Source organism: Catharus ustulatus, chromosome 22 (genome assembly GCF_009819885.2).
Source record: "Catharus ustulatus isolate bCatUst1 chromosome 22, bCatUst1.pri.v2, whole genome shotgun sequence".
Taxonomy (NCBI): Eukaryota; Metazoa; Chordata; class Aves; order Passeriformes; family Turdidae; genus Catharus; species Catharus ustulatus.
Genome location: NC_046242.1, coordinates 1946967 through 1969473, shown reverse-complemented (window position 1 = coordinate 1969473; position 22507 = coordinate 1946967). Strand labels below are relative to the sequence as shown.

Genomic DNA, 22507 nt, shown 5'->3' with positions numbered 1-22507 from the left:
CCCTTTGTGGCAGATTTTATGCTTGAAAATGATATGGTTTTTTTTTATATATACCACAAATCTAAGAAAAAAAAATTCAGAAAAGAGACAAGGAGGCTTTATGGAGTTTATTTCATTTGTAGTGTGTTTGCACTTGAGGAGAAATTTGGCCTTGGAGCCCGTGTCTCTGTAAGCAGCATTCCTGGCTTTGCATATCAGATATGAAATTTGTTTGGAATGTTTGCTATAAAAATACCTACGCATGAACTTACATCAGCGAGAAAGCGACTCCGGCGTGACCTTTCTGCTGCTCCGATGTGGCAAGATCAGCCCGTGCGGAAACAGTAACTTAGGGAATGACTCGGACTGGTGTTTTCACAGGCTGTGTTTCAGCCCAGGAACAATCCTTGGAACAAGCTGCCCTTAGAAATCAGTGTTTTCTTTCAAACTCCTTATTTTCTGCTCGGGAGTGACCCAGGGTAGGTTAGCAGGCTTAATGTTGTAACAAAGCCATTTGGGAAATCCTCCCATTCTGTGTCAGTCCTGGGCTGAATACTAAAAGCAAACAGGCTGGAGAACAGCAAAGGGCAGGGGTGGTTTTGATCCTTTTACAATTCAGTCCGTGTTTCTGTTTCAGACAGTGAAAAGACATTTTAATGGAACAGGAACCTCCTACTGTCACCCCATGCCTGCAGCCCTGCGACTTAGAGGACTTTTTGAGGAGAACCACCGTGCCCTGAGAGGTTTGAGGGGGCTGAGGGGCTGATCTCCTATGAGTTTTTTTGGGGTTGAGGAGCTGATTCCCTGCAGGTTTTGAGGGGATGATCCTTGCGAGGTTTGAGAGGGCTGAGGGCTGATCCCCTGCCAGGTTTTAGTGAAGTGAGGGGCTGTCCTCTGTGAAGGTTGAGGGGATTGAGGGGATGTTCCTTGTGTGTTTGAGGGCATTGAGGGGATGATCCCTGTGAGGTTTGAGGGGGCTGAGGGCTGATCCCCTGACAGGTTTTAGGGGGGCTGAGGGGCTGTTCCCTATGAGGGTTGAAGGGACTGAGGGGATGTTCCCTGTGTGTTTGAGGGAATTGAGGGGCTGTTCCCTGTGAGGGTTAAGGGGATTGAGGGGCTGTTCCCTGTGTGTTTGAGGGCATTGAGGGGATGATCCCTGTGAGGTTTGAGGGGATCGAGGGGCTGTTCCTTGAGGGCATTGAGGGCATGATCCCTGTGAGGTTTGAGGGGGCCGAGGGCTGATCCCCTGTGAGGACCGAGGGGATTGAGGGGCTGTTCCCTGTGCGCTTTGAAGGTGCTGCGACTCCCACCCTCCCCCAGGAGCCCGGCGCTGTTCCGCCGGGGGCCCCATCGCACCGCAGCCTTCCTCCTCTTTCTGCACGCTCCGGGAAGCGCTGACACCTTTCGCAAGCGACACTTTCCGAAGAGCCCGTACCGCGCCAGAGCCAGGTCCTTCCTCGTCACATCTCCTTCCTCTGCGGCCGAGGAGCGAACCGCGAGCCGAGGATGCACTGGCACGGCCGGAACTCTGCAGAACGCCGACCGTGCGCTGCCGCTTCCCCTCAGCCGCCCCTGAGGGGACGCGCGACGGCGCCTCCGGCAGCGCGGTGGGGGGGGGGGGTGAGGGGGGGGATCGGCGCTGACCAATCAGAGCCGCGCCCCGTCCCTCCCCGCGCCCCACGTGACGCGGCGCGCGCGCCCCACGTGACCCCGCCATGGAGGCTGCGGCGGCGGGGCGGGCGCGCGGCCGCCGCCTCCTCCTCCCCCCGCCCCCCCCGGGCGGCCCCGCCCCCCCTCCCCCGTCGGTAGCGGCTCCGGCGGGCGCCGCCGCGGCCATGGACTGAGCGGCACCATGGGCGCCAAGGAGTCCCGCATCGGCTTCCTCGGCTACGACGAGGCCCTGCGGAGGGGTGAGGAAGGACGGGGAGAGGGTGGGTGGGTGGAGGTTGGCGGGGGAGGCCCCCGCGCTGCCCCCCGCCAGCGGGCGGTGAGGCGGCACCTCCATGACGGACCCCGCGCTGAGGCACTCGCGCTGTTCGGGGGCTCCTTCCCCGCTCAATTCGCTCTCCTCGCCGCACCGTCGTTTATTTATTTCTCTTATCTGTTTATTTCTCTCTCTCCTTTTCCTTCCCGCGGCCCCGGCAGGGCCCGGTCCGCGCTGCCGGTGCCGTCCCCTCCCCGCCGCCCTCGGGCCGGCCTTGGGCTGTGCGCGGATAAATCGGGCAGCGCTGGCAGCCCGGCGTGGCAGGGCTGTCACACAGCTCCCGGGGCTGTCACACAGCCCCCAGGGCTGTCACACAGCTCCCGGCTCTGCCCTGCCTCCCGCTCCTCGTGTTTACTTCCCCGTGCTCGGGGATCACGCACCCGCAGCTCCGCACGGGAAGATGGATGTGGCGTGCGTGGCTCGGGGCTGATGTCGCTGTTCCAGCCCGATTTGGGGTCCTCCCGGAGGATTTAAAGAGGAACTAGCGAAGGGAAAACATAAACAAGCTGAATGGTGAATGCTCGCAGCTGCAGGGCTCCAAGGCGACAGCAAGCTACACCCTGGGAGCTGCCTGGCTCTGAAGTGCTGGCCAAGTCCAAGGACAAAGAGGGACAGGGATTTTCAGCAGGAGGTGCTTTGCAGGGAGGACAGGTGTCTGAATTGTTGCCCTATTGTGCGTTCACGTGATGCAGTGCAGGTAAAGCAGCTCACCTGTGTGATGGTTAAAGCCCTGATAAAATTCATAAGCTCCAGCCAATCTGTGGCTGCCCTTTTTATTCCTGCTTGCATGTGAGAGGCATGGCAGGAGCGATAAGGGAGAGCTGGGAGGAACCACTGGGTGTTAACTGAAAAAGAAACAAATTGACGTGAAATGGGGTTTTTGTTAAATATTTCCTAATTTTTTTTTTCTGGTGGAGCCTCTGAGGGATGCCATGTCAGATGGGAAATGGAGCAACGTAGTGTCAAGCAGGAGAAACAAACGTATGATTCAAAGTCACTCGTGTTACAGATTCTAAACATAACAGCCCTGAAGAATTTTCACTGCTAGTGAAAGTATAGGAAGTCTTTGAAAGCTTTGGTGCACGTATTTTTAGAAGAGCTGGAGTTATAAATGCAGCTTGGTAGAGGTGTGAAGTTAAATATATCAGAAAGCATTTGAAATAAGCTGTTTGGTGGAAAATACAGTCATTTGGGCATGATGTATATTCTGAAGTTCCTAAATAAGAAAAAGCAATTGTTTTGAATTTTAAAGTTGGATTTAAACTCTTAACACTGCTTCAAAATCAAGGAAGTTGATCTGGGTGCTTCATAATTAGTAAGATTGATTTCTTCTTAATAAAAAATTATTTTTGTGCAGTGAATATAATACCTTTCTTTGTTATTTTTTTGGATGTTTTTCTTCTCTATATGAGATCTTCAATACTGTTTTTCTGTAGGAGACCAGAAAGGTTGTTTTAGGCACTCTGTTATAAATTGATGTTTTGCTAAATAACTCTGTTGTTTACTTAGCCAGTGAATCACTGTATGTATAAAACAGGCCAGTTAACAAAACATTATTTGTTAAACCATTCTTACTTCCACAGAACCTTGCTGGTACTTGTGGCATTTCAGTGGACACAAACAGAGATAATGGATAAACGTAAATATTAAAAAAAGAAATCCAAATATATTTATCTCCAATTAGATCCACCTTCTCTAACGTTGTTTCCTGGTTGTTAAATGCTGGGAAAGTTTTGTGTTAGGTGGTATTTGTACAAATTTTTCTGCTGGGAATTCTTCATGGGTAATCAGAAGTGGTTACCTGTACTTGTGGCAATCATTCAGAATGCTGTGATCGTGTTTTGAGTCACCAGTGTGACTTTCAGTTGTTCAGAATATCTGCAAAAAATGCTGCTTCTCTCAGCTTCAGAAAGCAAAGCTGACTTTTAAGCAATTTCATTTACTGCAATCCCATTTTGGTAGTAACCAAAGGTTGTGAAGGTGAGGGGAGTTGTGGTTAAAGGCTCACAATATAAATAACTGTAGCTAAAATGTAACTTCTGTTGGAGGAGATGGAAGTGCCAGAGCAGGCTGGTGCTGATGGCCTGTCCCACCCTTGAACAGAGACAGTGCTGCTGGTTTATTTTGCTCCTTTTCCTTGGCACAGGCAGCTGACACTGCTGGGGTGACGTGACCCTGTGAAGTTGTCCTGTGGCCACCAGTGCAGGGGACAGGAGTCCCATCACCTCCCTGAGATCAGCTCTGCCTCTGCAGCCTGCCAGTGGAAAGCAAGGGATGCTATTTTAGACATCTCTTTTTATGAATTTTGCCAATTGTGGTCATCTTATTTATAGTAGCCAGAGGCACAAAGCAGTGCTGCTGTGGGAAAGGTATGAGATGAGAAGTGAGGAGAGCTATTCCTGACCCCACACACCTCCTTCCTGGATGGATCCTCTGAGAGGAGGTGAAATCCTTGGGCAGGTCACTGGAGGTGAAGTCAGAAGTGCTTTGTTCCAGACTGAGCATAAAATTGTCAGTTACTTTATCAAACTAAATTTGTGGTGGCGTGAACTGGTACTGTGGCTCTTGAGCTTGTTGCTTTTTTCTTAGGCCTAAGCTCCAGCAGCAATTTTCTTCCTAGGGCAGTGCTGTAAGTCAGCCAGTGTCCTATTTTGGTGGATTTTCCAATGTTTGTCTCTCATTTCCCAGTCCTATCCTACCTCTGTGTCCATCTGGGTGCTCTGGCCTAGCCAAGGAGATGGTGCTCTAAAGCCTGCCTTATCTTTTCCTTCTCCTGCTGCTAATCTTGACACCCAATTCCTCAAAGAACTGTCTCTGGGCCAATACAACTTTATAAAAACAAGAACTTTTAATCACTATTGTGTTAACCCCAGCACAGCAGCTCCTGCACTGTCCTGTGCTGTATATTGAATATTCTAGGAAGGAGATTGCTGTGTGGAATTGGTGGCCAGTTTATTTCAGATCCCCATGGACTGTATTTTCCAGGCTGTTAATGTGTTCTGCTTCAGGAACTTGGAGAGGATAATCGTAGGCTGAGCATAAATTTATGTAGATACTTGTGAATTATGAAACTGTAGAACTTGTAGTCAAAGTTTCTGTGAATGCTACTTGGAGCAGGTGTAATTCAAGCCATTTCCAGCTAAATTATCTATGCTAAAAGAAATGTTGGTGAATAGTCATGGATCTGTCAAACTTGGGCCAGAGAGAAAGGCAGAGTTTTCCTTCTGCTCAAAGCAAGGTAAAAATTTTTTTCCATGAGTGCAGGGTGGAAGAAGGGGAACTGCCACAATGTCAGCATGGTCAGTGAGCTTAGAATTTGGAGAAATGAGTGACTGCTGATAAATCCATTTAATTGTGTTTGGTCCTGTGCTCAGTGATCTCTGAGAAAAAGCAAAATGGAAGCACAGAAACAGCACTGTTGGAAAATGTACATGCAGTTAAAAAATACAGTGAGGCAAAACTTGCAGGTGTATCAATCCCTTTGGAGAGCTCATGGAATAATGGTTTTTAAAACCAGTTTTCTTCTCTGGTTTTGTGTCTCTGAGATGGCACCAACTGGAGAGCACCAAGGCCCATCAAAGTAACAAAAAGCCACAAGGAGGTTGGTGAGTGTGTGCCAGCAGTGACTAATGTTGTGTGATGGGCAGAGGATAAATCTTGCTAATGACCTTTTGTGTCTTGATTGAATTTGAAAAATAGCTACATTTGTTTTATTTAAATCAAGGCAAATATATCTGGTGTCTGATCATTAACATCCTCAAGCGTACAGATGTCATAAATCTGACAAAAGGATGATGAAAAACTTGTGCAAATATATAATCATCTAGTTGAGGCTGTCCATCTCAGCCTGGTGACAAATCCATGGACTCAGCCCTTCAGCCCATGGAAAACTGCTTTTTATTACTCCAGATTATGAAATTAACTTTTTAAATCCCAGACATCTTTTTAGGAAAAATAATCAGGGAACCATTTTATTGGTTTATTCTCTTCTTTCTGCATTCATGAAGGGGATTGTTCTGCTTTATTTCCTGAAAACCAAAGCTTGACCATGAGGAGGTGAAGGTTCTTCAGGATATGTTATTTTCTAAGGGTACAAACCTGTGCTTTTCTGAGTTTCAGAGGTGTGTTGAAAATGCCTAGAAGTCTCTCAGCCTTTTTTTAGCTATCAGAATGAATAGATTCCACTGTGGAGACAGTCTAGATTCTACAGTGAGGCTTGTCATGTCAGCCAGTATTTGATGGCTTCGGGGCTCTGTCATATGATGAAAGCAGGTATGAATGCAGAGCTTCACACTTCCTGTTTATAAAGCTGCAGAGCTGCAAGTGGCCGCTCAGATTCACAGAGCAGTAATTATTTCACAACTCTGGCATTCAGCTGTGGTGCTTGTTTTGGGAGGACACCTCAGCAGTCTCTGCTGAACGTGTCTTTCAAAGGCAGGAGTGACTTGGAGAATTCTACTGAAACTTCCATGAGCTGGTGAGAAGATGCTGCTTGGAATTATGGACTGGTTTAGGTTGGGCCTCAAAGATCACCTTGTCCCACCCCCCTGCCTTCCACGAGACCAGATTGCTCCAACCTGGCCTTGGACACTTCCAGGGATGGGGCAGCTTCTCTGAGCAACCTGTACCAGGGACCCCCACCCTCACAGGGAGGAATTTATTCCTAATATCCAACAGAAGCTGTTCCCCCTTGTCCTGGCTCTCCAGGCCCTTTAAAAAGTATTTCCTGTCAGCTCCTTCAGGTACTGAGGGCTGCAATGAGGTCACCCCAAAGCTTCTCTTCTCCAGGTGAAGAATCCCAATTCCCTCACCTTTCCCTCCCAGCAGAGCTGCTCCATCCCTCCTCATCCTGTGCCTCCTCTGGACTGGCTCCAGCAGCTCCAAGTCCTTCTGGAGTTGCAGCTCAGGGCTGGGGGCAGCCCTGCAGGTGGGACAGAATCCCCCATTTCCTGCTGGCCCTGCTGTGGGGTCAGCCCAGGACACAGGACAGGTCCTGCTCCTACAGCTGCACTTGTTCTGTTGGAACAGAATTCATTTTTAATCTGTAATTCTTCAGCTGCTGAATTGCAGCCACCACTTTCTCCTTTACCTCAGGTTCCAAATTTAGGGAAGAGAACTCAGGGAGTTCTAAGCCTCTTGCTTAGAACTACCCAAGTTATTTCCTATTGGAAATGAGGAACGTTGGTGGGGTGAACTCAGCTAACAGTAAACTTCCTTTCCTGAGATACCTTTAGAGGCTCTTTATGAAATACCAGTTGAAAACTTAGAAATTAGTGGTAAATATTGCCTCCTGCTTAGGCTGCTGCAAGTGCTGTGGTTCTGTGGGAGCTGATTGCATCCTTCAGAAGGTTTTTAGTAATTCTTAGATGGTTCCCAAGCACGGCAGAAACTTGGTCATTGCTCAAGGGTTGGATGTGCAGGGTGATGCAAGTCTGAGAAAAGAGGATTTAGGGACACAGGTGTTACATAAATAAGAAAAAGTTGATCATCTTAAAGGAAAAATAACCCTCAAAAAGTTGAATTATGATTCAGTAAGTGTTGGGAATCCTCTGGTTTCTCACTTCTCAGGTGAATCATGTCTCTAAATATGAGCAGGCTCCTAATATTAGCTGCATTTTTGTCCTGTCATCATGCTACTGGAGATTCCAATCAAAGCAGTCAGGAGAGCTGCCAGGGGAGTTTAAATAGATATCATTCCAGCCATGGGGCTGGAGGTCACAGGATCAGCTGGACAAATCCTCATTTTGAGTGTTAAATATCTTGATATAAGTGAAGAGACCACTGTCAGGTTATTCTATATGTAATACATTTTCTTATCTTGATGTAGACTGAAACTGAGTCCTCAAAACATTTCTTTGGATTATAGATTATATTCCTATAAATCTCCCAGGTCATAAACCTGAGCTTTATTTTTTGTATTTCATCAATGACACCAGTTGTTTTATGGTTTCTAATCACTTTCTACTTTTTCCTCCTATAACACTAGGCTTTTTATAAAATATATACACCCAGAGAAAGTTGTTGAACTTTCATCCTTAGAGATTTCCAGGCTGTGCCTGGACAAAACCCTCTGGAGCTGGTTTGAGTTCAGCCTTGACCCAGTTTCAAGCACAAAGGTGAACCAAGTGACCTCCTGAGATACTTTCCAACCTGATAGATTCTATAAAATGTTTCTGTTGAATTTTGTAAAGTCTTGTTTTGATGAAGTCCTAAATCTACCTGACAGTGTCCTACAGAAGGGAAAGAAAAAAAAAAAAAGGACAAAAATAGAAACTAGGAAGTTGTTCAGTGTGAGATGAAGCATCTCTAATGAAATGTGAAAGAAAAAAAATGAGAGGGGACTACTTTGAATCCTGTTTACTTGACTTGTAACAGTTTCAGGCTTTCTGGCTGCTGGCACTGTGGCAGGAATGAGTGAAACAACCCTCACCCCTCTGCTCTGCTCCAGGGAACTCAGCCCACTGTCTCCTTTCATAAAATAAGTAAGGCATTCAGCTCTTTAGTACTCAAGAAAATGAAATCAGATTCAAAAATGGGCTTCTGAAGGGATGACAAGCCTGTGAGAATGAAGAAGAACAAAGCATTAACAAGTAGTGTGATGAGGTGAGGCATGAAGTGTCTATTGAATTCTGTAAATTAGGATTATTGTAGCACTCCTGCTTTGAGGTAGGGCTGGTTAGGCTTTTTCTGTATTTAAAAACCCAGGTGTTACTACCATCTGTCATTCGAAAAGTGTCACTGTCTTCTGAAAATTGAGTGTATTGAGGTTGGGTTGTGAAGTCATACATTGGTGTAAATAATTTGGTGTATGGGAGGTCTGATGAGCTCTATGACATCTGTATGACTTAGTTATTAATTATTATTAAAATAATCCTACTCATTCCAAACACTGTGAGCATACAGAGAGCTGATGGAGGAAGGGTGGCACAAGTGTTGCATTTTCAAACAGCAGAGTTGTTTCTGTCCACTGACTTCAGTTATTTCCAAGCCTGATGTAAACCAGAACTGCCCACTTGGGGTTTTAGGGCCTCCTTTAGGGCTTTTCTTTGTCTGATGCTTTCCTAGCTTGAGTTTCTGTAGAGAAAAGAAAGTTCTGTGGGTTAATTCTAATTAAGACTTTCAATTTTTAGTCATTTAAAAACAAGTTATTTCTTAATTTGTTCCATTCCTTGAAGCAGGTGCTTTTTTCTATAAGTTGTACTTAGTCTGAATTATTGTGAATGTCCATGTGATATTTGCAGTATTGAAGAACTACAAAAAGCATCTTTAACGTTTAATTTTCATATGAAAAGGTCATTTACATAATGAGACAATGAAGCCTTTGGGCAAAGATGAATGTAGAAGAAAAATCCATTAAGGTAGATTCTGCCTAAGAGTTTGAAAGGGCCTAATTCAGCAAACTTTGAATGCTGGATTATTGCTAGCACTTACTGGAATAAAATTCCCTGCTTGCCTAAAAAAGAGTGGCAAAATCCTAATGCACATTTTCTTTTGTGATTTCTTCAGGGACACCTTACCTTTGTTAGTGATGACTCCATGTCTCATAGGCTGTGGAGCTTTAATGTTTGCAGCTGAGCTGTTTAATGGTAGTTTTCATTTCTTTTTTTTACATAATGAATTTTAACATCTCTGAGAAATGGGGGTTTTTATGGGGTTGTATTTACAGCTGAGCAGGGCTGACATAGTCCCTGTAGGTGGGGCTTGTTTGGGGAGTGCATCATTTTGAAATGATGTCAAAATCTATTCTGCATTTCTGATTTTTAATGGCAATAAACTTGGTTTGACACCAGATGTGTCTGCATGTGGGTTTTGTAGCAGTTCACCAAATCTGCTTAAAAACTGCTGTGAGATATAATCAATCAGAATTTTTCTATTTAGCCTATTAATTCATTCATTAGAATGGAAATTAAGGAAATTCCTTAATTATTTAAGTGTATTACTGACATGTACCTAACTCCTAGAGATGTGACACTCTTGGTTTAATAATCTGAAAGTTTAACAAAACCATTTATCTTGTAAAAACACAGTAACATTTGCAACAGGGCCTTTATTTAGTGTTGAAAAAAAGGAGATGGCTGAGAAGGGTTTGGAGCAGGGCTGGTCAGGCAGTGTGTAGTGACCAGGCTTTATTTCCCACTGGATAAATGTTATTTAACAAGCCCTGGAACAGTTCCTCCCTCAATCAGTGCCTCCCCTGCAGGGCTCAGCTGTCCCAGGTAGGGTGACTTGGCACATCCAGTGACATGCCCTGCTCTCCAGGGTGTTGAAATCCTCCTTTTCACCAGTCCCAAGGCTCTCCCAGCCCATGGAAATGTGGTTTGGAGGTGACCTGTGCTTCCCATGGGGCAAAACAAGGATTCATGGTGATGTTAATGACCTGCACAGGTTCTTGTGCCCCCCAAAGCAGCATCCTGGGCCAGGGATGCTCCTGAAAAACCAGCAGGGCCACCCCTGCCTGGTGCTGGGACACACTGAGATGGGCAGAGGATGTCTGGCTGTGTCAGACACTGCAGTGTGACTTTTGGAGCGGTTTTAAATAATCCCTGAGGCAGTCTGTGCCTTAAACAGAGCTGAGACTTCTCCTGGTCAGGCTGAGCAGCCACAGGGCCAGGCATGGGAGCTGCTCTGAGCCAGGCACTGCCAGCCAGCAGCTACAAAGGAATCCCTAACATGTATTTTGATGTTTTTTTTTTTTAATATCCAAATCCTTTGAAGCTGTTTCACTTAGTTTAGAGTCTGAATTGGGCCCACAAGCCATGAGAGGCAATGTCACCAGGCCAAAAGAAGAGAGAATTGCATCCTTTCAAAATAAAACCTACCACACATCCTTTGGAATTCTTCCTCAAAACCAGTGATTTTATTCCCATTTATCTGTCTTTTTCTTAGCTGACCTTTCAGTTGTCATCCACTCACAGTTTAATTTCATGTTAAGTATTTCATATAGAATGGATGCTTATGTTTCTTTTGTGTTTTGAATGGATGTTCCTTATCTCAAATCTGGTGACAATGGCAGTGCTCAGGGTTTGTGACAGATTCCTGAGCTGAAATAGTTTAACAGGAATTTCCAGATGGAAATATCTATATTATATATAGGAATATCTATTAAAGCTTGCCCTCTTCCAGGGTGAACCCACTGCAGTTCCTGCTGAAGAGAATTTCTCCAGCTTCCTTGTAAGCTCCCTTCAGATGCTGGAACTGTTCCAAATGATTAATTTTACTCCATTAGTTTGCAAAATTTGTTCTTTTAAAATTCTGAGACCTTGAATGAAATAAAAAAGTGAAAGAAACACAAAGCCCTAAACAGAACAGGAAGTACCAGATTGAATAAGTCTGTGGATGTGGGGGAAAAAAGAACTGAAAGTATTGGGATAGTAATTATGAGAACTTGAGTTTTGCAGATTGAATTTGTTCTAAAAATGAACTTGAATGTGGCATCATGAATGTATTTTGGGCTGAAGAAGCACTTCTTTTCAATCCCTGTTTCTAGCTGTTAGGTGTTATCCAGAAGCAAAATCTTACTCTGGAAATTTCCTAGTCTTGTCAAGATTTCTAGCACGTTTTCCCTCGTGATGTGGTACAGTTAAATCCCGGATTTTAGTTTAAAAATTGAAAAAGTGGATTTGCACTTAGTGCAGCTGAAACAGGAGTGCTTTGGGATGGATGAGCAGCAGTTGGTGCAGTCAGGGGCAGGTCTGTGTTGTGCCAGGGTCTCAGGGAGGGCTGTTATCAGTGCAAGAGTAATGGGAGAATTTTTTGGTCTCTGTTTTCCAGTCCACCAGCCAAAAATGTGATTTGTCTTTGCCTAAAGAATTGTAATTCATCTTTTTACCATTAACCAACTCCCCACCTTTGTTGTTGCCTGCAATTCAGCACTGTCTTCTCATCACCTTGGTTAAAGAATTATGGTGCAAATATGTTGCGAGAACTAAAGTTATTTTTAAAATAATGGGTAGATTGCAACATTGATGGGGCAGACAACATACACAAATCCCAGTGCAGACCACAGGATAAATATCTGCAGAGGCCACAGTGTTACAGGGGTAGAGGTTAAAAAGCAGAATAGAAAAATATTTGATAAATATAGAATCATTAAATGTTCATAATTTATTATGTAAATGCACTGCTGCTAATAGAGACTGTAATGTCCTTGAGGATATCTTGTGAGTCTCTCCAGGGATTCAGGGAGAGATTCCAGCTGCTGCTGCCTCCCTTCAGGGCACTGGGGCTCTTTGGTGTAAAGTCATTCTGCCACCTTTTCTGTTTCTGTGCAACAATGGGCAGTGTGTTCACATGAATGTCTGGAATTGGAGTCATCCCACCCATCCCAGCTGCTCAGTGCCACTGGAATGACTGGGAGCTGCTTTTCCCTGCAGCTGTTCCAGGGTGCATCTAAATTTGCTGTTTCATCCTTCCTGATGGAGGGCCTTAGGAATAATGTTCATCTAATGCTGAATGTCTTCAGTGAGAAATTCTGTCATGTAGAAGCAGTGTGGCATCTTTCAGGATAATCCTAAATATCAATCCTGGGATGTTCATTGAGGATTCTCTTAACAGGAGATGCAGCAGTGGGAATGGAGTTTGGAAATAGTAATGCTAATTGTTTGCTATTGTCTGTTTAAAAAATAAAGCTCTGATTCAGTTCTTGGTGTTCTACCAAACATGTAATGGGGTCCCAGAACTAAGCACATGGTGGTTTTAATTTTATTTCTTCCCTCCCCAGTCCAGTGTCTGTATTTGTGATTGTGCTGGTATTTTTCAGCCTTTCACAGGTTGTACATCAAGCTTGTCATTGTGTGTTTGTAACAATTCATCAGGACACACAAATTTGGGACCTGACACTAAAATATTCCCTTTACACCTGAGTTTGAGATGATGTTTTAGACAGATGTGTCCCCAGGAGTTGGGAATAGGAAGGCTGGGAGCAGAGAGCCTTTTCTGACCATGGCAATACACACATGTGGAGAGTTTTACCAGAGCACTTGATTCTGAAGTGAGTCATGTTTTTCCTCTGACTTTAGAAATTAAGATATAGCAATGTATAAATATTATCTGAATCTTTTATTATTCATGTCACAGTGTGTAAGTGCAGTGCTTTACTAGAGCTGGCTTTTTTAGCTGCCAGAGGCCAACACTGGAGTGAATATTTGATGAAAACGATGCCAGCAATCCCAAATTAGAACTCCTTCTGCTGAAGGTGATGGGAAACTCTGCCTTCCTGTGTAGCAGTTGTAGCTTCTGTTTAACTTTCAGGCTTAGACTGAATTTTTTATTTAAAGAACAATTCATATTACAGCTGCATTTAGTATCTTTGGCACTGTTGGGAGACAGGATATGAAATATTTGTTATATTACAATTTATTTTGTAGCACGATCCTTATGTGGTGTTTGCATTTACATAGTTGGCACTTGCCTTTCATTTTAACAGGGTGTTTATTTCTTGGAAATGAGTTCTATATTGTAATTTTGTGAATCTTAACAAGCATAAATGTCTCCATGATTTTCATGGTGGCAATAAAGCAAAAGCAGCTTTTTTGAGTTGTGACAGAAGCTGCTCTGCTCACCTTTAACAACACAAACGTTCAGTGTGTTTGCCAGGAAAACTGATGAAGGGACAGCTCAGAAAAGCAGAGCTTAGTTTCTAATCTAAACATTCATTCCAAATGCTGGAAAGATTGAGAGCTAAAGCATTCACCTGGGAAATCATGGACAAACCACAACTATGAAGGTGCATCAGAGGAAAATAGCAGTGGAAAGGGAAAGCAAACATTGAGAACTCAGGTGAAGATGGGCATCCCAGACTCCTGATTATTTTTTAGTCCATGTTATCTTTGGAAAGGTACTTCAGTGCTGCTGCTCAAAATGATGTGCTCTGTTTAAAACCATCTAAAAACCATTTAAAACTTGTGTCCCTTTTCCCAGCCAGCAGAGGACAGGAACCCATGGGTGGGAAAGATCATCCTGGGATGATCCAGGCTAGGAACTGCTCCTGGAGAATGAGTTCTTTACTTGATGACAGGAATCACTTTTTGTCCCTAATATATAATATTACAGCTTATTGTGCTTAAATTTGCAGTTGTAAAAATGATGAAATAGATTTTGTTGATCTGCAAAGTTTTGTGAATTTTCAGGTTTATCCCGTGGCTCATATGGTTGGACCAGGGAGCTCCTTTAATTCTTGAGGATCTAAAATAAGATTTCCATGCTCAGTGGGAGTATTATTATGATTATTATGATTATTACTACTATTATATTATATTTTATTTATTTTTTTTTTTATTTCACTGGCTGTATGTACCAGTTCCTCTCCATACTGGGAGAGTTAATCCAAACAGAACAGTGCCCTGATGGAGATAGAGAGGGATAAAACAGGCTGGGAATGCTGGCATTCTTTTGGGGATGGGGACTGTGAGGAGTAAGCTCTTTGAAGATTAAAAACATCACATATAAATGCTAAGTATTAGTGTTACAGAAAATTGGCAAATCCTATTGTAATGAGTAAATCTCCTTGCACTCCCTGCACAGGAGATGTTAAACCTTTGATAGGCACTGGGGGAAGGTCTGAAAGAACCAGGCAAAGCTTTATCCACAGGATGAACCACTGCTGCCAAACCAAAGAAAGGTGGGAGGACAAAAATACAAAAAAATACAACTGGATTAATAATTTATTTTTTTTTAGTGTTGTTATCCTTAAATTCCTGTTATTGGTAAATGTGTGATGCCTTTGTGGAGGTGCCCTGTGTAAATTGAGTGATGCCATTTCTAATATTCCACTTAGGAGTGGATTCTTTTTTCCATGAGGGAAGACAGGAATTTTTAGTCTGTGTTTTCTCCCAAAATATTCCCAAATAAATTCCTTTTTAGCAAGGCTGTGTGGGTGGGAAGGTTGACTTTTTAGTCATCGCTGGTTCATTTATCTCAATTGTATTTTGCAGTTGGTTCCTCCAATTTGGGGTTGTTCCCAAACACACTTTACTTTCACTTGCACATTTTACCTCTTTGAAGCTTTTTAGTAATTGCTTTGGTTCTTGACAACTTCATAACCACAGCCATTAAGTCACAATAAAGACTAATGAAAAAAGTAATAAAATTTCCATGTATAACTAGGATGAAGATTCCTAAGGGAAATATTGAGCGAGTGATTACAGGGAAGATAATTGTCTGGTTAGAGAATTATATGCCCTGTGAGTTTGATATTGAACCTCTAAAATTGTCACTTGAAAATCAAAATATTAGAATTATGAAAAAACTTGAGCTGGAAGTGAGGAAGAGCTTGAGACAGGTGATTTTTTTCTTGCTTTCTGAAGGATGAGCAAGTTGTCAGTTTTATCAGAATTCAGGTTTGGTTATTTTTAGTAAAGAATAAATGCAATGTTGTGCTGATGGTTGCAAATTATTGCTTGCTTTGGGTACTTGTGATGTGCAGGGCTGGTGGGATTTTTGTTTTTTAAGGCACTGACTTTTCACCCAGTAGTGACATTGGAAATTCAGATTTTGAGGTGTGTTTGGAGAGTACTGGGGGCATTTTGATGCTTCCATTTCTGAGGGAAATTACCAGTACTTGAGACAGATGAGCTGGAAAGATTCTTGACCCTTCACCTTGTCTGACCTTTTTATCCTGTGCTTTCTTTTCCTGCTTATGCAATGTTTTATTTCCTGTTTTGACTTTCAGCATTGTCAGTACACTGTGGTTTTCACCTTGGCTGGGCTGGTTTGGGTTTTGTGCTGGGAACCTGTGAACCAGAATAAATCCTTTATTTTTTTCCCCTAGTCTAATGAAGTATTTCAGGATTTTGGGACAAAGATCAGCTTTTTGGTGTGGCTGCTGCTACTCCTCCTAGTGACAGTGATGGTTTGTGATTCTGGACTTGTTTCTGTGCCCAATTAGTTCTACCTGATGTTAATTGGTCACTTTATAGTAGCCAGGACAGATTAATTCCACCTTCCCTCAGTTAAACACTTGGAGTTCAGCACTTCTCACTGATTAAATCAGCTTTTTAATAGTAGCTTGTGGTGCTTTTCCACAATATCTGAGCTCATTTATCACACATGTGTGGTGCAGGCTGGAATCTGTGTCCATTGCAGTGCTGACACAAGACATGAGAGGTTAAGTGTCTCTTGCCTGAGTGTCTCAGTATTAAGAGTTCAAATTAAGAGTTCAAATGCTTTTATTCCTCACCTTTGCTCCCTCAGACAAGTGGCAGCTTTGAAAAGCTTGGTTTGGGTCTCAGCCTCTGTTTCTCAGCATTGTACATCAGTGTGCTGGAATTTTGAAGGATGGGGGAAAAAGTGTTGTAAGAGAAGGGGTTTTTGTGGCTGGCCTGACTTTGCAAATAAATATTAAATAGGAATTTTAAATGCATTTATTGTGTTTGCTCTTGATGCATGCATCACAGGTAAGGTGTATAATATTGTTTTTTCTAGGCCTGACCAACCACTTCTTTTATTAAGCAGAACCTGTGGCAGTTCTTATATTCCTTATGTTCAATAGTTACATCATCAAAAATATATATATAATTAAGGAAGATTTAAAGTTCCTCCTTACAGTATTTGAATAAAACACTCTGAGGTGATTTTTGCAAAGCTTAGCTCAGATCCAGAGGCCTCTGAGGAAGTATCACAGAATGTGCAGTGTAGGTACTTTGGTTAGTGAGCAGTTGGCTTTGATGTAACCATTTTCTCCTCTCTCTTTTTCCAAAACAGGACATGCACCAGCAAAAATATCAATATTACTTGTATTTAGCCATGCAGTTATATTTTTATGATGACTCTTACTAATTTTCTCTAGCAGCCTGGTAACAGCAGAGCAGCTTTTGCTGAGGCAGGTATTTGCTGCCCAAATTTTGTTGTCAAAAATTGTCCTTTGAGTGTGATTTTTGGAGGGGACAGAGGTGGTGCCATACCCTACATTGCTCACCGGGTTTTTTAGAACCTTCCCAGATAAAAAGAAGGTTGGGATGGGCTACAGGATGTGGAAAGAAAAAGTGAGTAGAGATTCTAAAATGAATGGAGAATGTGGCAGCCAAACTTGCAAAGCTCCACTGGAAGGGCTGATTTCCTCCAGCTTAGTTTGAACTCTTTTATAGGGGTGGTAAAACAAGCTTAAGTCTGGAGTTGGACTCTAATCTGGGTTTCAGATGCTGTTTTAGTCCAAAAGGAAAACTCCAGGCTGACTTGGTGACAAATGTGTGAAAGCAGAGCAGAACGAGCTGCTTTCCAGCATGGGCCGCTTTTGGAAGGCACTGCACGTTTCATTACCTGGATAGATGGGAATTCAAACAAAAAATGTGGAACAGCACATCCATATAAACATCCTGAAGTTTGAGTAACACTGGGAAACTAAAAATACCCTCAGCAGTTGGTGAGCTGAAGGTTTGTTACAATTACTTTAAGCCGGGTGACATTTTTAGCTGAGGTTGCGTGGTTTCATTTAAACTTTATTAAACAAACTGGAGCTGGAATATTCCCTGGAGAGTTGGATGCAGCACTAATCTCCTGTTCAACTGTCTGCAGCTCTCCTGGAAAGCCTCCAGCTGAGGTGGCACACCAGCTCTGTGGCAGCAAAGTTAGCACAGACACAGTGACAGTCTGGGACTTGGTGGGAAGGTAGATTTTAAAGAATTATCACACAGAATTGAATTATTGAAACTTGGTTTTGTTACCTTGAATGGACCTCACAGTCAAAAGGTGTAAAGAATGAAATGTGCAGTTCCAGTGGAGTGTCTTTCCCTGCAATAATTCTGAGGTTGTGCCACCTGTTAGTGGCAGGTGGGATGTGAAGATGGTTGTTGCTGTGTTCACTGCCACAAACTCATCCTGGGAAGTTGTCAGTGTCTGCTTTTCCCTGTCAGGCTGTGAATACAACAAGGGTGCACCCCATAGTGGAGTGTCTGTCTGCTGTGTCTAATGACAGCAGCTTGTGAATGCTCTTCTCAGAGGTGTTTGTAGACAACTGGCTCCTGAAGTGTTTGGGCAATCTGTGCCTTTGGAAAAAGTGAATATTTCTCGTGAAAGGACTTCAGTCAGTGTAGGAAACAGGTTTGTCAGCAAGGCTGGTGTGTAAAGGCAGCATGAAAAACCCCTCTGTGTTCTGTGGTGCTTCCTGTGTGTTGGGTGTGTGGAATTGAGAGAAAAAAGGCAGCTTGTGGGGACGTGAGTGTTCTAATTTCTGTTATTATTATAGTAATAGATGTATTGCTTCTAGAAATGTTCCTTTAATAATTGAAGACTTAGTTTTATTTCCTCTCAACACGCCATCACGTTCTATCTCTGTTGAATAATTGGTGCTTTGGTGCTGGGATTTTGTATTCAAATATTTTGCCTTCCAGACTCGTAGTAAACATTGATAATATCTTTGATTTATACTCTGCTCATTTCAGTTGTACTTTCATGTGCATGGATCTAAATGTATAATGAACTTATCTTTACAAAGCTTTGCAGATGATTTTAAATGGCCAGCATCAGTCATTTTAATGGCTCCTGGGGAAGGAATGGAAGTAATTACCTTTCCTGTTATTCCATGACCTTTTTTGTAGGTTCTGCATGCAGACAATAATACTGAGTGGTCTCTGGCAATAATAACTTGCTTTTGAAATTTAACATGGACTGGCAGTATCAACTTATCACTCCTGTTAAATAGACTGATAGTGCAGTTCTTTTTGAAGATCTTGGGAGTATTGCTTGGCAGGTCTTGTTCCCAACCTTCTCCTCACCTTGGCTGGCACTCCAGTCCCTCCCATGGCTTATGGAAAATGCCTTTATTTGGGATTTTCACTGGGCAGTCAGGAGTGCTGTAAGCATCAGCTCAGCAAATGCTGTGTTTGTGTAGAAACTTTTGGCAAATAACCCCAAACCAGATTGGATTAAATGGTGGGGAGATCAAAAAATTAATAGAAGGGGAGAAGAAACCAAAACACAGGGTTGATTTTTGTTAAAAATATGTGTGTGTGCAGGCATATAAAAAATGCACTAAATTGAGACTATTTTCATCCCAAAACTGATGTTGGATTTAGTCTTGGATTCAGGTTGTTTGCTCTGCTTTGCCAAAATTACAAAGCCAGTAGCTTCCCCTTTCCATGATCCCTGAGCAATCCCAGCACTCATTAAATGTGAGGAGTTGTCCCTGCTGCTGGAGATTTGTTGTGCTGAAAGGTGATGGGAGGTGAAGCACTTCTCTTCATTTCCTCCTTGTCTCAGTGTTCATTAAAGCATCACCTGTAAAGGCACACAGAGGCTCTGGGTGGATGTTAATGGGAAATAATGGAATTTAAACACATTATAAGCCAGGTAACAGTATGAGACCAACATTCTTGTGCCATGTAATTAAAGCAGGCTCGTTTCAGTAAAACAAGATATGTGCTAATGATAATCACCACTGTGCTAATTGATAGCTCTGGTGCTGTGTGGGTCACACTTGAGATTTATCTCTTAGATACTTAGATTTTTTTTTCTTTATGGTCAGAAGTACTCAGAATCTGTAATAAAATTGGAGAGGAAACATAACCCAATTTCTGTTTTTACACCATTGTTAAGTAGAACCAACATCTGTTTCAGTGTTGACTCGGATTAAAATTAGGGAGGAATGTTTTAATGTGATTTACTTTTAAGGATTGATTTTTGCTTTTGATGAATGAATTAACTGAAAAGTAGATGTTTTACTGAGTGCTGGATGAAGCCCTCAAGGGCTCTGTTTTATTTTGGCTGACAAAAAGCTTGACAAGCCTTTGGCCATGGCAGTGTGGTTTCTGTCTGCCTTGTGATAGCAGGGGAAGGAAAATGCCTCGCTATAAATACAGTGACACAGCTCCCTGTGCAGCATCATTTCCCTGGGCTCCTGCATGGGAAACTGCTTCTGCTGCTCCACTCAGGAACTTCCAGGGGATCCTGTGCCATTCCCAGCAGCTTGGCTTTGGGCAGAGGGTTGTTTTGTTCCACGAGTTCCTTCCCTTCTTAAACACTTTCTTAGAAAGTTACTCTGTGCTTGTAAAATGTGGAGGCAGCACTGCTTTCCAGGGAGCTCCCAGGCCAGGATCCCTGGGATGTCATCACATTTTCCACCTTTACACTTGGGAACAAGCTGCAACAGGTGTAGCTGGCAAGCAGATTTTGGCTGTGCAAGGGAATCCTGGGTGAAGAATTACATGTAGCCCAACATTTTATTCCTGTTAAATCACACCACACTGCACTGTCTCATGAAGTTGTAGTGGTGATAAAGTGTTTTATTTGTTTTAATACAGAAAAACAGTTAATAGATGAAACTGCTAGAAAGATGCTGTTGGAGCTGCTCTTAATAATATTCACCACTGTTGGTTGCAGATAATTTCCCTGGTTTAATTGATCAATCCCAGGGTGTGGCCCCCCCGTTCCTCCCCCCAATCCCAGCATGTTTGTGTGGCAAGAGTGGAGCTGAATTTAGAACAAATCACAATCCACTATTGTAGTCAGAAAACTTAGGCAGTGAGCTGTTGTTCACATCGATGGGAACCACAGATCTGCTTCCCTTCTCTCTCTTCAAGCAAGATTAGATTATTAGATCTAATTTTCCCCTTCTTTAGGGGAAATCATGCATTTAATTTCTTCATGTCTTTTTATTGTAAAGATAAACGTAAGGAGTGAAGGATTTTGAGATTCCTGAAGCTATTACAGTAATTTCACCATTATAAGCTGCACCATTTTGGCTAAAATTTTGGTCCGAACCCGAAGAGCGGCTTATAATCAGGTGTGGCTGATATATGGACAAAGAACAAAATGTTGCTGGTTTAGTTTGGAGGACAGGTGTCTGCTGAGAAAGGCAGGAGCTTCTCCTTGAAATAGAGAATGTAAACCCCCTCCCTCCAAATTATTATAATTCTGAAATCAAGGGGTTTTCAGGCAAAAATATGGGAATTGGGAATAACAGTTCTGTACTAGGGAAATTAAAATAGAAATACAGCACTACAAAGAATAAACCCCAAACCCTGACACAGTCAGAGTACAACCTGACACCCATCAGGCAGGGTGTTGGCAGCAGTCCCATCCCATGGTGGCTGCATCCTCCTGCAGTGACAGATGTGGCTCAGTTGGAGCAGTGCTCCTGTAGAAGGTGCAGTTTCCCTCCAAAGGTCCAGTGGGGATGTGGAGAAATCCGGTTTTCCTCTGGAGTCCAGTGGAGAAAGGGGCTCCCTTAGTGTCCCAAACCCTCTGTTTTTATCTTGGTAAGAAATGTTGGGCTCTTCCCTCTGGCTGGAGCAACTCCCAATGGGATGCAGTAATTTTATCAGTGCCACAGTGGGACTCAATGGCCATGAGCAGAAAATGACTGGCTGGAGGAAGGATGGGTTGTGAAAAGATAAAGAACAATGCCCTGCCTGGTTTCAATGGATGGCCCATTAGCAGAATATCTGCCGTTGAGATAAGGATCACTGCCCCACCCTCAACAGATGGTGATAGAACAGATCCCTTTTATCACACTCTGGATTGTAATGTGTGGCTTATAATCGTGAAATTACTGTAGCATCTTTATTATTTAATCTAATTTTTTTTTCCTTTCCTCTGTTCTCAGTTACAGACATAGAACTGAAGAGGCTCAAAGATGCTTTCAAGAGAACTTGTGGCCTCTCCTATTATATGACCCAACAGTGCTTCATCAGGGAAGTTCTGGGTGATGGGGTCCCTCCCAAAGTTGCTGAGGTGAGCTGGGAATTCCTGTTTTCCTGGGGAGCCAAAAGCAGTGGCTAATGGGCAGCTGGGTGGTGCTGGGCACACACAAATGTTTGTGGAGTTGATTGAATTGCTTCCATTTTTTTAATGCAGCATCACAATGCACCTTCTGTGCCTGAAAATTGTTTTGCAGATTGTGGGTGGGATGTGCTGGGCTGAGACCTGCTCCCAACCCTGTTAATACCTGGTAGATGACTTTGAAGTGAACCTGAATATCCAGATGTCAATTTGGATTGGGAATTTGTAACAAAACCATAATAACAGATTTTATTTACTCCAGAGATGCACCTGCTGTTGGATTCTTTGAGATTCCATTGGCTGTTATTTGTTTCCTAAGGATGAATCTTTACAAGCTCTTAAAAATAAATTTGTTCATAATAAATGCATAAACGAGCTGGAAAATAAGCAGAATCAAAATTTGCAATGTGGATATAAACATATATCCATGTATATACATTAAAAAAAATAATAATACCAACCTACACATGTGCACCTTTACAAAGTTGTTTTCTTTCATAGTTACCCCTTTCTTGAGAGAGATATCAAAATATTATTGAGAGAGACAAAGATTAGGCAGACCTTTCAAATGATCTCTTGCTCCATGTCATTTCTAGTCACAGCTTCTATTTTTGGCACCCTCAGAGCTGTTGACCTCAGAGGCAGGGTGCAAGTCTCCCAGTTTTATTTAGATAATGTGAGTGCTGAAGTGTTGCATTGCTGAAGGTTTTACACTCTGGCAGGGTTCCTTTTCCTGAGCTTAATCTTTTCTCCATTCTTTTTTCCCCCCCTGTTTTTTCTAAGTGCTGGCAAAGAGGATGATACTACTTTACTTCTGTAAACAGTTGGCTT

The 22507-nt window shown here is 43.0% G+C and overlaps 1 protein-coding gene across 3 annotated transcripts in view; it reads left to right on the top strand.

The window, feature by feature from the left end:
* The first annotated feature begins 1771 nt into the window (after window positions 1-1771).
* The window catches only part of USP32 (ubiquitin specific peptidase 32), a 62457-nt gene continuing 41721 nt past the window's right edge, over window positions 1772-22507 (top strand). For all 3 annotated transcript variants that reach the window (XM_033078100.1, XM_033078099.1, XM_042779900.1), the window contains exons 1-2: window positions 1772-1889; window positions 21501-21628. In XM_033078100.1, the coding sequence (XP_032933991.1) occupies window positions 1832-1889; window positions 21501-21628 (186 nt within the window). In that variant the 5' untranslated portion in view covers window positions 1772-1831. The remainder of the gene's footprint in view (window positions 1890-21500; window positions 21629-22507) is intronic.